The sequence below is a fragment of the Rhinatrema bivittatum genome, chromosome 9 (assembly GCF_901001135.1).
Source record: "Rhinatrema bivittatum chromosome 9, aRhiBiv1.1, whole genome shotgun sequence".
NCBI classification, from domain to species: domain Eukaryota; kingdom Metazoa; phylum Chordata; class Amphibia; order Gymnophiona; family Rhinatrematidae; genus Rhinatrema; species Rhinatrema bivittatum.
Window position 1 is genome coordinate 26,025,502 of NC_042623.1, and position 14,147 is coordinate 26,039,648.

Sequence of the window (14,147 nt, forward strand, 5' to 3'; positions counted from 1 at the left end):
AATTCACTTCCCAGGCAGGAACTGGGAGGATGGCGTTCAAGGACAGGAGCCTCGCCAGGGTCCCTTGTGCCGGGGACATGAAGTTTCCACAAACTTGACCGGAGGAAGAAGGCGGAAATCCAGATAATATCCTTCCCGGATAACGGCAGGAAACAAAAAAAAGAGAAAAAAATTAAAGTAGTCTTGGAAAGCACGCTTGAACCAGCGTGCAGGCACTCCAAACTGCTTTGGAGACGGAAATTACTGACTCGCTGCGCTTCCTGTGGGGCTATATACCCCCGTGCTGACGTCAGATCCGTCTCCAACTGCTAGCACGCGGATACTATCCCATTTGTTCTGAGTCCATCTGGCTACACGCCAGGAAATAGACTTTTAATATCTAAAAGTCTAGAGAGTATTTCACGCAATGATATTAAGTCACAATGATTATTGCAATTCTTTATGGGATGTTCTACAATGGCACTGAAATATTGCAATTCTTTAAGGGATGTTCTACAATGGCACTGAAATATATTCAATAGGTCCAAAATACAGCAGCCAAACTGGCAAAACAAAAAAAAAAAAAAAGTCGGATCAGCTTTCTCTACCATTCAAGAAGTTACATTGGCTACCTTTTTTCTAAATTCATTTTAAAATATTAATTCTTGTATTCAAATGTCTTCGAAGGAATTGCCCAGGCTACTTGTCAAACTTACTAATTCCTTACGCTCCTCCATAGCAGTTTCATTCCTCTCAACTTGAGCAACTTACATTACTGCCTCCAACCATCATTAGATAGGAGACCATGTGCCAATCTTTTTTCCCTTATATGGTCCCTTTTGACTGGACAAGCTGACTTTATATTTAAAGCAGGAGCTTAATCATCTTAAATTTAGGAAGGGTTTAAAGATGCTGTTTATGTTTTGTTTTTTATTATTTGTTCTGTGCTTCTCGTTTTGTTATAATTATGTTTCAATTTTATTTCAGTTTACTTTTCTTTTTATACTAAATATTGCTTATGTCATATCATGATTGTGTTTTTAAATCTGTTTATTAAAACACAGAAAATGTCAGCAGCCGCTTTGACTGAGCATACCAAGCACATGAACATAAAAAAATCTAAAAGGAGGAATATAAATCAGGGCTGTGATTACCATACAGGCAACATCGGGAGTAGAGAGCTCTGTATCCTCCAAAAGCCGATCTGATCACCAAGTTCACCCACATCAGCCATCTTAAAATCAGAATGTATCACCAGCCTCAGTGAACGGACCTGCTTTTAACTCCACCCAATAGGCTCTCCCTGCACAAAAGGCAAGAAATCCTCCAGTTGTGTAAAAAAAAAAAAAAAAAAAGCCTTTATCGCAGATTTTAAGGAGAGGACCTCTGAAGAGCATCTGCCTGCTCTCACAGCAGCACGTGACTCCTATATTATGATTTGTAAACCACTCTGGTGCCATTTTTTTTTTTAAACTGTTTCTTAACAGGACAAGTCCCTTGGTATAATGTTTGATGGGAAAGCAGTATATTAAGTTTATCAACATTTCACTTTTGTGCCTTTTCCTTTGCTCTCACCATCTCTCTCCAGGGATTCTTCCCTCCTACCTATTAGCCAACGTCTTCCCCAAGGCCCACCCCCAGCAGTCACTGATTCTCCCACAAGCCAAGGTCCCACTGCAGCATGCCGCTCTGAGCCCTGTCAGCATCTCTTCCATCAAGGGCCGAGGCCCAAGTTTCAGGCACCCTGTGTTGCTCCAGCCTGGGTACAATACATTCCAGATCTTTAGCCTCATGCTTCGATAGTATTCGCTTTGCACCAGCTGGTAGTTAATTGAGGTCTCTGCTGACAGTGAGGATGGTTCTCATTTTCTTAATAGAAACATAGAAACATAGAAATGACGGCAGAAGAAGACCAAACGGCCCATCCAGTCTGCCCAGCAAGCTTCACACACTTTTTTCTCTCATACTTATCTGTTTCTCTTAGCTCTTGGTTCTATTTCCATTCCACCCCCACCATTAATGTAGAAAGCAGTGATGGAGCTGCATCCAAGTGAAATATCTAGCTTGATAAGTTAGGGGTAGTAGGGGTAGTAACCGCCGCAATAAGCAAGCTACACCCATGCTTATTTGTTTTACTCAGACTATGTTATACAGCCCTTATTGGTTGTTTTTCTTCTCCCCTGCCGTTGAAGCAGGGAGCTATGCTGGATATGCATCGAAAGTGAAGTATCAGGCACATTTGGTTTGGGGTAGTAACCGCCGTAACAAGCCAGCTACTCCCCGCTTTGTGAGTGCGAACCCTTTTTTCTTCTCCCCTGCCGTTGAAGCAGAGAGCTCTGCTGGATGTGTGTAGTATCAGTTTTTTCTTCTCCCCTGCCGTTGAAGCAGAGAACTATGCTGTATATGCATAGAAATTGAAGTAACAGGCTTATTTGGTTTGGGGTAGTAACCGCCGTAACAAGCCAGCTACTGCCCCCTTTGTGAGTGCAGATCCTTTATTCCACATTTCCTCTTGCTGTTGAAGCTAGAACGATGTTGGAGTCACAGTAAGCATGTGTACGATTATTGAATAAGGGTATTGTCTCCAGGCAGTAGCCTTCATTCTGGCGAGTCACCCACTCTTCATTGGCGGCCTCTTGACTTTATGGATCCACAGTGTTTATCCCACGCCCCTTTGAAGTCCTTCACAGTTCTGGTCTTCACCACATCCTCCGGAAGGGCATTCCAGGCATCCACCACCCTCTCCGTGAAGAAATACTTCCTAACATTGGTTCTGAATCTTCCTCCCTGGAGCTTCAAATCGTGACCCCTGGTTCTGCTGATTTTTTTCCTATGGAAAAGGTTTGTCGTTGTCTTTTGATCATTAACACCTTTCAAGTATCTGAAAGTCTGTATCATATCACCTCTGCTCCTCCTTTCCTCCAGGGTGTACATATTTAGATTCTTCAATCTCTCCTCGTACGTCATCCGATGAAGATCCTCCACCTTCCTGGTCGCCCTTCTCTGTACCGCCTCCATCTTGTCTTTGTCTTTTTGAAGATACGGTCTCCAGAACTGAACACAGTACTCCAGGTGAGGCCTCACCAAGGACCTGTACAAGGGAATAATCACTTCCCTTTTCTTACTCGATATTCCTCTCTCTATGCAGCCCAACATTCTTCTGGCTTTAGCTATCGCCTTGTTGCATTGTTTCGCCGACTTCAGATCATTAGACACCATCACCCCAAGGTCCCTCTCCTGCTCCGTGCACATCAGCCTTTCCCCCCCCATCGAATACAGTTCATTCGGATTTCCACTCCCCATATGCATGACTTTGCACTTCTTGGCATTGAATCTCAGCTGCCATATCTTCGACCACTCTTCCAGTTTCCTTAGATCCCGTCTCATTCTCTCCACTCCTTCCGGCGTGTCCACTCTGTTGCAGATCTTAGTGTCATCCGCAAAAAGACAAACCTTACCTTCTATCCCGTCCGCAATGTCGCTCACAAAGATATTGAACAGGACCGGTCCCAACACCGATCCTTGCGGTACACCACTTAAAACCGCTCTCTCTTCAGAGAAGGTTCCATTTACCATCACACATTGTCTTCTGTCCGTCAACCAATTTGCAATCCAGGTCACCACCTCGGCACTCACTCCCAAGCTTCTCGTTTTATTCACCAGTCTCCTGTGCGGAACCGTATCAAAAGCTTTGCTGAAATAAATGGTCTATCAGGCCCTGATTACAATGGTGCCTTGTATATGCATTTCAGGTGCCATAAGATTTTAGGAATCATGGTCCTTATTAAGAGAAACGATAAGTGGCCAGATTTAGAGCCCATGATACGGGGCTCCAGCAGAAACCTCGGGGCATAGTTCTCGGCCTCCAGGGCCACTGCTGCAATGACCAGACTAGGAATAGTGGGAGGGAGGGTCTATTAAAATATGAGAGAACTCCCTGGCTATTTGTGAATGAAAAGCTCATGGCACCTGAATACCAGCACTGGTTCCAACTGAGCTGGAAGAAAAAGGAGAAAAATGCTCAAGTGTTCTTCTACATGTTGCACAATCCAGTCCTTGGTTTAAGGTAAGCACCTGAAATTCAACCCAGACATAGAAAGCCCCAGAGAAAGTGGCTTCCTAGCATCACAGATCTGTGCTGCCCATGCAAGCTAAACATTTCCATGAAGTATTTAATTTCAAAATTCAATACAAGAGTTGCAAAGACTTGTAACCCTGAGCTAGCAAGGTTTGAAACCATACAGCAAGTTTAAGGAGGCTGCTCAAAGCTGATAGCTAGATGGAAAGAACTATCTGCAGCAAGCTTTACCTGTGGAGAAGATTAAAGGAGATGCGGACTAGAGGCGAGTTTAACAGATCAGAGGTTAGAGTAATGGGCTGGTGGATTAGAAGCCGGAAAGCAGGTCTGGGTTCTGCTACTGACATTAGAGTTGCCCAAGGGACTTTAAGTTCTTTACCTAGGCACAATGATTTTCTTCCTTAATTTGCTATATCCTACCCATTTTAGGCTTCCATGTAAATTCTAGTGTTATCAGCTTATAAAAATTAATACCACAGTAGCAGAAGTTAAGAACATAAGAAATTGCCATGCTGGGTCAGACCAAGGGTCCATCAAGCCCAGCATCCTGTTTCCAACAGAGGCCAATCCAAGCTACAAGAACCTGGCAATTACCCAAACACTAAGAAGATCCCATGCTACTGATGCAATTAATAGCAGTGGCTATTCCCTAAGTAAACTTGATTAATAGCCGTTACTGGACTTCTCCTCCAAGAACTTATCCAAACCTTTTTTGAACCCAGCTACACTAACTGCACTAACCACATCCTCTGGCAACAAATTGTAGAGCTTTATTGTGCGTTGAGTGAAAAAGAATTTTCTCCGATTAGTCTTAAATGTGCTACTTGCTAACTTCATGGAATGCCCCCTAGTCCTTCTATTCAAAAGTGTAAATAACCAATTCACATCTACTCGTTCAAGACCTCTCATGATCTTAAAGACCTCTATCATATCCCCCCCTCAGCCGTCTCTTCTCCAAGCTGAACAGCTCTAACCTCTTTAGCCTTTCCTAATAGGGGAGCTGCTCCATCCCGTTTATCATTTTGGTTGCCCTTCTCTGTACCTTCTCCATCGCAATTATATCTTTGAGTTGCGGCGACCAGAATTGTACACAGTATTCAAGGTGCGGTCTCACCATGGAGCGATAAAGAGGCATTATGACATTTTCCGTTCTATTAACCATTCCCTTCCTAATAATTCCTAACATTCTGTTTGCTTTTTTGACTGCTGCAGCACACTGAGCCGACGATTTTAAAGTATTATCCACTATGATGCCTAATATGCCCTAATATGGAACCTAACATCTTGTAACTACAGCAAGGGTTATTTTTCCCTATATGCAACACCTTGCACTTGTCCACATTAAATTTCAACTGCCATTTGGATGCCCAATCTTCCAGTCTTGCAAGGTCCTCCTGTAATGTATCAGTCTGCTTGTGATTTACCTACTCTGAATAATTTTGTATCATCTGCAAATTTGATAACCTCACTCGTCGTATTCCTTTCCAAGTACAGATCCCCGAGGCACTCCACTGTTTACCCTTTTCCACTGAGAAAATTGACCATTTAATCCTACTCTGTTTCCTATCTTTTAACCAGTTTGTAATCGAAAGGACATCGCCTCCTATCCCATGACTTTTTAGTTTTCGTAGAAGCCTCTCATGAGGGACTTTGTCAAACGCCATCTGAAAATCCAAATACACTACATCTACCGGTTCACCTTTATCCACAAGTTTATTAACCCCTTCAAAAAAATGAAGCAGATTTGTTAGGCAAGACTTCCCATGGGTAAATCCATGTTGACTGTGTTCCATTAAATCATGTCTTTCTATATACTCTACCATTTTCATCTTGAGAATAGTTTCCACTCTTTTTACCAGCACTGAAGTCAGGCTCACTGGTCTATAGTTACCCGGATCGCCCTGGAGCCTTTTTTAAATATTGGGGTTACATTGGCCACCCTCCAGTCTTCAGGTACAATGGATGATTTTAATGATAGGTTACAAATTTTAACTGATAGATCAGAAATTTCATTTTTTAGTTCCTTCAGTACCCTAGGATGCATACCATCCGGTTCATGTGATTTGCTACTCTTTAGTTTGTCAATCTGGCCTACCTCATCTTCCAGGTTCACAGTGATTTTGTTCAGTTCGTCTGACTCATCACCCCTGAAAACCATCTCTGGAACTGGAATCTCCCCAACATCCTCATTAGTAAACATGGAAGCAAAGAATTCATTTAGTCTTTCTGCAATGGCCTTATCTTCCCTAAGAGCCCCTTTAACCCCTCGGTCGTCTAATGGTCCAACCGACTCCCTCACAGGTTTCTTGCGTTGGATATATTTAAACATACTGGGCTACACTGTATCACACCTCTTCCATAACTCACAGCTACAGAACTCATTCAGGCCATCAAAAATAATTCAGCAAGTGTAGGTTTTCGATGAGATATTCTAAAATGGGCCTGCCCGGTGACTCAGTGCACAAGGACCTGGGTTTGATTCCCCGCATTGATGCTGTGGAGGCAGCATTCCCAGGCCCTGGGAGACAAGTCAGTCACTGTACAAGGAGAACACCCAGTGAACAGATTTAGACCTTGTAACTGTAGAGTTCCAGAAGGAGTCACTGTACTAACTACACTAAAGTAAGCTAGGAAGAGATATAAAGGATAACTGCCCAGGTAATTGCAATTTAAGGTTATTGGACCCAAACCCGGCCCTGATTCTGATTAAGCTGGAAGCCCAAAAGGAAGGACGAGAAAATTGTCAGGTCCAAAAAAAGTGTCTAGGCTGGTTCAGAGTTTCAAATGACTAACATTCTTGTCAGGAACAGCAATTTGTATATTTCAATTTGGAGCTCAAATAAATCAGACAGTTGGAAAGACATTAGTAAACTTTACTAATCAAGGTTGATTAAACCTTTCCAAAAATTACAATAGATCTTGCCTCACAGTGCCATAAACCCTCATTCCTCTAACCCAGAGGTTCCCAAAGCCGTCTTACAGATCCCAAGGCCAGTTGGGTGTTCAGGATATTGACAATGTATGACAGCTATCTCCATACATTGGACCCAGTACATGCAAACTTCTCACACACATTCATTATGGATACCCTGAAAACTAAGGCTGTAAATACTGTTTAATAGTTAACCATTTAAAACAAAAATAACAATTTGCAGTTTAAACAGCTACAAGTTAGCCTGCTATAGCTGCAAGGTGAGGCCCCTCCTCCTAGGGTTAAGCAAGGTGGGCACTCTCAAAGCTTCCTTAACAGCACCACTACAGCTGGAACAAACCATCATATCATTAAAGGGCAATATGGGGCCAAAAGGCCCCAACACCGGTAGAGAGGAGATCTGTCTCTTGGGCCACCCACGGCTCCTGTAGCCTGTTTCTCACTGCCATTTACATGTGCACTCTCCCAAGCCGGCCAACAGCAGCCAAGCTTGCTCTATAGAGCTCAGCAGCCCACGCAAACAGAAACCAGGAAGTCAGCTAAAGGCCAACTTGAGCAAGGCCCCAGCTCCAGGACGTAGCGCCAAAAATATTAAATGGTAAAGTCTTACCATTTAGTTTCCATTTAGCCATTTAATATTTTACATAACCTCCTGAAAACCTGACTGGTTGAAGGAACAGTTGGAAAGGTTTGGGAACTACTGCTCTAGATCATGTAATTTTTTGCAAAAATCCTCTTCTCCAAATTCGGAGCCATTTTCTATGAAAAAGATTTTACACTGCAAGCTATCAATGCATGAGGCCCTGCAGAAGGAAGACAGCCATGTTCTCTCAGCCTTGATAGTACTTGATAGTCATCACAAATCAAACTGGAGCACCTGCTACACCAACCTTGATCAGATCCCCCAGGGAACATCACACTAATACACAGAAATCAGCATTTATGCAATTTTGTATCTAAACTATTTTATGCTTATGCATATTCCATAAGTTTTTATTATCTAAGAACATAAGAAGATGCTGCCATACTGAGTCAGACCATGGGTCCATCAAGCCTAGCATCCTGTTTCCAACAGTGGCCAATCCAAGTCACAAGTACCCAAACATTAAATAATCCTATGCTACTAATACCAGTAATAAGCATTGGCTATTCCTTAAATCAACCTGATTAACATCACTTTGGACTGCTCCTCCAGGAACTTATCCAACCCTATTTTTAAACCCACCTATACTAACAGCCTTTACCATATCCTCTAACAAGGAATTACAGAGCTTAATTATGTGATAAGAGAAAGAATTTTCTCCGATTTTAAAATGTGCTACTTACTAACTTCTAGATTACTTAAAATATGAATGTACATGGTCTTTGGTTTTAGTGCTTCCACTTTTGTTCTTATTCTTACCTTTCATATTATACTTTTAAAAATGAAAAGGTGTGTACTTTATAGAGCCACATCTTGTGGTTTTGAAATGTCTATCCTCTGCTCAGCTGTTTCTACTAAATTTGAACTCCTACTTAGATAAAAACCCATAAACACTGTTCTAGTTCTAAAGCTGCATTAAGTAGCACATCAACCTCAGAACACTTTTGCATTCTTTTCTACAGTTACACTGCAATTTTTTGTTGGAAGTGAATTCCACAGATGGTCTCAAATTTAGTGGTCACAATAGACTTTGAAGATAAGCAATGAACAGAGACTTGGGCCAAAAAGATTTTCTAAAAAAGTCAGTAACATAGTAACTGTCGGCAGAAAAAAAAAGAGTACAAGAACAAAAATATGATATATGCAAGATGCAGGGGGGGGGATTGTCAAAGATCAGACTAGACAGTCATCTCACAAAGAAATAAACAGTCAAAGTTCATGCCCCTGCCTCCAGGGATAAAACTTCTCCAGACAAAATTTCTCATGACAGATTAACATCGCCCTAAGATGCCTTCTTACAATACTTTACTATAGCAAGTGTTACTGTAAAGATAGTTAAGTAAAAATCAAATTTAAAGTGCATAATTACAGATAACTTGGATAACTCTAGGCATCCCCATTCATTAGCTACTTTGACAAATACATATTTATGCTTGTGAATAAAGAGTTTTGTCACCTTAAAGTACCAATTAATAATAGGTGTGCCACAGCACAAATAATGCCACGCAACACATAGCAGTATTATACTTGAAGCTAGTAAAGTACTTCACATTAAAAATTCCCATGTTTGATCCAACCAAGCTGTATCCAAAGTAATGAGCTATGAATAGCTCATATTTCTAATTGTCTAAAGATAACAAACACCCTCTTAAGACTGGAAAAATCTCAGGCGGCTGAAGGAAGAGATGCTGGTGGAGCCTGGGCCATGAAGCACAGTGGCACCTGTCACTGGTGGGGCTGGCCGCTGGGCTGTGAAGAATCAATGGGTGCAGTCAGCAGACCACGGAGGTGGTGGTGCTTGAGGGGGAGAAAAAAACAAGTGAAGAGGAGAGTGGGCCTGAAGAGAGGAGAACAAAGAAAAACTGAATTAAAAAAAAGTTAAAAAAAAAAAAACAAAACCCTACTGCAAAACAGCCAAAATGCAGTAAGTATGGTTGACCCAGGAACTGGGTTTGATTCCCTGCTCAAATCTTCAGGTCTTCCAGTAAGGCTGTGGCCCAAGCTGAAGACTATCAGGCCAATACAGTACAGTGCGCTCCGATGGAGCGGGTTAACAGTGCGCTCCGATGGAGCGCACTGTTAACCCGCGATTGGACGCATGTTTTTGACGCGCTAGCGTTACACCCCTTATTCAGTAAGGGGGTCGAAAACGTGCGTCCAACCCCCCCCCCCCCCACTCCGAACCTAATAGTGCCCGCAACATGCAAATGCATGTTGATGGCCCTATTAGGTATTCCCACGCGATTCAGAAAGGAAAATGTGCAGCCAAGCCGCACATTTTACTTTCAGAAATTAGTGCCTACTCAAAGGTAGGCGCAAATTTCTCCAGGCACCAGGAAAGTGCATAGAAAAGCAGTAAAAACTGCTTTTCTGTGCACCCTCCAACTTAATATCATGGCGATATTAAGTCAGAGGTCCCGAAAGTTGCAAAAAGTTAAAAAAAAAATTTTGAAGTCGGCCCGCAGCTTGAAAACCGGTCGCTCAATTTTGCCAGCGTCCGGTTTCCGAACCCATGGCTGTCAGCGGGTTTGAGAACCGACGCCGGCAAAATTGAGCGTCGGCTGTCAAACCCGCTGACAGCCGCCACTCCTGTCCCTAGCGCCTCTTTTTACCTATTTTTACCGCAGACCCTAATGTGAATACTGAATCGCGAGCACAGGAGAGTGGCCTGTGCGCGCGCCGGGAAGCCCGCTCTCCCGCGGACTTTACCGTATCGGCCTGTATGTCTGCAACTAAAGTTAAGAGGAATATAGAACAAAGCAAAAATATTCCCTCATGGAGCCAGTTCACCCCCCTGATTCTCACTGAGCTAGATGCCTCCAGGAGCGGAGGAAGTTACCAGAAGACAGCAAAACAGGAAGAAAAAAAACGACAAAAAAAATGTTCATAGCTTTTTTTAAAAAAAAAAAAGTTGGCTGGTGCTTAAGTTTTCTAAATTTTTTCCACCCCAGCAAACAGAACTGCCTTATCCCAATCTCCACACTGTCCCCAAAAAAAGACAAAGTCTGAAGAAGAGTGATTGCAAGGACTTTTAAATTAGGAATAGTTGAAATAATCAAGAGTAATATAGTGGAACACAGCTGGCATGGATGGGAAGACTAGACAAGCTAGATGGTCTTTTGCTGCCATCATGTTTCTATGTTAACCAGACTGCATAAAAAATGTATCACAAGTATGACTGGTTTGGTAGATAGTATTAAACCTCAAATTAATTTATTTTAACAATTCTATGTTATAGTACATTTTAACTTAAGGTGCACCAAAGGACTATTTGGGGGTAAGTTTGTAATTTCACACACACAATGTAGCAAATAAGTTCATAGCTACACCAATTTTCAAAGCGTATTTGCACACATCAGTACATTATGAAAATTATCCCAGAAAACTCATAGCTGCTCTTTAGTGCATGCAGTTTTGTGGAGAGAGTTTATGTTCATAATTTTAAAATTTAAAAAAAAAAAAAATTGTGTGCATTAAGTCCCAACTCCACCCAGATTCCATTCCCTGGAACACAGTTTTACACACACCTTCGGTCACACAATTCCTTTGCCAGAAGAAATTCATTTAAAAAATTACCCTGTATATGCATTAATATTGTTTAAAAGCTTCATGGTAGAGCTGGCTGGAAGGCTCAATGGCAGCTGTGTGCTCTACAGGGTTATGCTAGGATTGGAGCACCAAATCTCGTTTTTACCCTTCAGACCAACTAAGCCTGTGTATGACTGCCTCACAGTCATCGTGCAACAGCAATACCTCCTGGCCAAATTCAGAAGGCACACTTATGTTCCAGAGAACCCTCTGGACCAAAAGGCCCCCCCTCCCGGCCAAGAATTATCACCACAATATAAAAGCCAGATAGAAGGGAACAGGGGAGGAAAAACGTAGGCAGTTGCAAGTTTGATTTCATCTTTTCCTTTAATTATTTCGATACCACCACTGGTCAATTTCATATATCAGATTGCTTTCAGGAACTGTTAAGCACTTCCCTGTCCTCACAGGGCTTACAATCTACATATGGCTTATTGGTAACTGAGTTTCAATTGAGAAAGGCCAAAAAATACAAAAATCTGTTTAGTTATGAATTTTGTTTTACTTACATGAACCAGTCTCCTAAAAATCACAAAGCAATTATTTAAGGCTACATAAAACCACAACCTGCCTTTTCAGAAAATTTCTAACACATTTATATGCCACACAAACGCTATTTCAGCCCTTTCCAAGAGGCTTTTCGTGCGATCCCCGTCTACAAATCAAGATGTATTTTCAAGTGTGCTTTGCAACAACCAACAGGAGAGGCAACAACATATAGGAAGGAAGGGGGAACCGGCATCCCCGAGTCTGCCCCTCCAGTATATCGAAAAAAAATCAAAATCGCCCAAACCATCAGAGCAGATTATTTTTCTACTGCTCAGTGTCCAGGCTGTGCTACGCCTTTCAGTCTGCAGAGTACTCGAGCTCGCATTCACCTCCCATCCCCACCCCCCACGAAACAATGCAGCGATGGCTAAAGATAGTTCCTCTCCTGGTTTTATAGGTGCAGGGATAGAGAAGGGGAGAGGGCTCAGCCTGCGGCTTAAGGCAAGAGCCGCCGATTTCATTCAGGAATGGAGCGAGACGTCACACCCTCTGCAGCGACGCTGCCCCGGCACCTTGCAGCCCTCACACGTGTGCGCACAAAGCACAACCGAGCCCACCTCCCCCGCAACGATAGGAGCCAATAGGAAGGCAGCGGCCGACGGAGACCGGGGGGGGGGGGGGCTCGGGGCGGCGGAGGGATACGCACTTCAGCGGGCACACGCGCCGACACTGCGGCTCGCGGAGCCGCATCGCGACGCCTTTCACCTTGCCAACCGAGCGGCATCCCGCCGCCATCTCCCATAGAAAAGGCAAAAAGAGATATTAAAAAAAAAAAAAAAAGTCCCCCATAAAACGGTCCACGTCGGCGGAACGGGGGCTGCAAAGCCGCCACAGTCTTCTCAAAAGAGCTTTTGGGACACGAACGGGGTTTAAATAAGGGGCGCAGGGAGCGAGTGGACGAAAGTGATGCTGTGCAGCCGCGAAGCTGGCCGGACGCTTGCGTTCCCGTGGTACCGGCGGGCGCGGCGGACGGACGGCTTACCTTTTTGATAGTGCGCGGCGCCTCGGTGATCGTGCCGTCCGCGCTGATCATAGCCTCGCCGTCCCGGTGACGGTGATGGTTGTGCGGGTCGCTCCTCTTCATGGCCGAAGCCGGCGGCTGCAGCGCTTTCACCGGGTTGGCGCTGCTCAACAGGGCCGGGCTGGACTCCAGGCTAGTGGCCATCAACGGCGCGGCAAGCGCCGGCTCGGCCGGCAATCTCTCCCCGGCCGCGGGGGTGACAGCAATGATGGGGTTGGGGGGCTGCGGCTGGGAAGGAGACGGTATGGAGGGCTTCTCCTTGCCCACGTCCCTCAGCTCTACCTCGGCCATTTTCGCGGCGACGACCTGCACCGACATGGCTCTTGCGCGGCTCCCACTTTCGGTCTGCTCGGCGGTGACTGCGCCCGGGTCCCTTTCCTTCTGCCAACAAACACTACCACGCCGCCGGCTGCGCCTGCAAGCTGCTGCCCCCGGCTCCCGCCCACGGGCCGTCGGGGCTGATGGGAGTTGTGGTCCGAACGCGAGTGGGAAAGGCCAGCGTCAGGCGGCGGCGAGTCTTCTGCCGGCCTACATCACCCTGCATGCTCAACGGGCCGTGACGCTCGCGAAAGGCAGGGCGAAGAGCGCGATGGGCGTTGTAGTCCTCTCTTTGTAGGTAGGCGGTGGAGTGTGCGGCGCAGGAAATTCGGATACGGTCTGAGCTTGCCGAGGCGGACGCTGATGATTTCCACATAACGGTTCTGATTTCGGTGGAGAATTAGGCAAATTAGGACTTGTGTTGGTCTTTCTATGAAATAGGGCCTCCTATCAAAGAGCATTAGGCGTTTTGCTTTGACTGGAAATCCGATTTAGCCGGGAGCTCTGATTCGTGAAATAGGTACTCGAGTGCTGTAAATGTTTGGAGCCTTAAGCGAAAGACAAACAGCAGAAGCCCCGACACTGGAAGCATCAGTTACTCGTTTTTTCTGTTGGAATCGGTTCAGGCGTCTTAGGCGTTAAGCATTTTCCCCATAGACACGACCTGAGAGAAACCTTTTTGCACTTCTCTCCTCATGCATTGCCCTCCCTGCCTTGGGCCCTGGACCGTAGGCCCATTAGCCTTAATCCAAGCCTGTCTGCCGCCCCAGACTTGGGCCCTGAGCGAATGCCCCATCCCCGAGACCCCCTAAACTGTCCCGAGAAAAGCTGGTGCAGTGGGAGATCAGAATGGCTCTCATAGCACCACCTTTAGTGGTCAATTTTAGATAGTTTTATAGAAAGAGAGAGGAGAGTTTTTTTGCTGGGATATAAACATTTTTAGATCCGATTTAGAACGTCAGTAACTAAAATCTTCAAAAAAAATGGCATATAAGAACATAAGATATGCCATTCTGGATCAAACCAAGGGTCCATCAAG

The 14,147-nt window shown here is 44.5% G+C and overlaps 1 protein-coding gene across 2 annotated transcripts in view; it reads right to left on the reverse strand.

Moving 5' to 3' along the window:
- The window catches only part of AHCYL2 (adenosylhomocysteinase like 2), a 310,856-nt gene extending 297,483 nt beyond the window's left edge, over nucleotides 1–13,373 (reverse strand). Inside the window, exon 1 of one of the 2 annotated variants that reach the window (XM_029616489.1) lies at nucleotides 12,752–13,373. In XM_029616489.1, coding sequence (XP_029472349.1) covers nucleotides 12,752–13,108 — 357 coding nt within the window. In that variant the 5' untranslated portion in view covers nucleotides 13,109–13,373. The remainder of the gene's footprint in view (nucleotides 1–12,751) is intronic. The other variant, XM_029616490.1, reaches the window with a different exon arrangement.
- Between the last annotated feature and the right edge of the window lie 774 nt (nucleotides 13,374–14,147).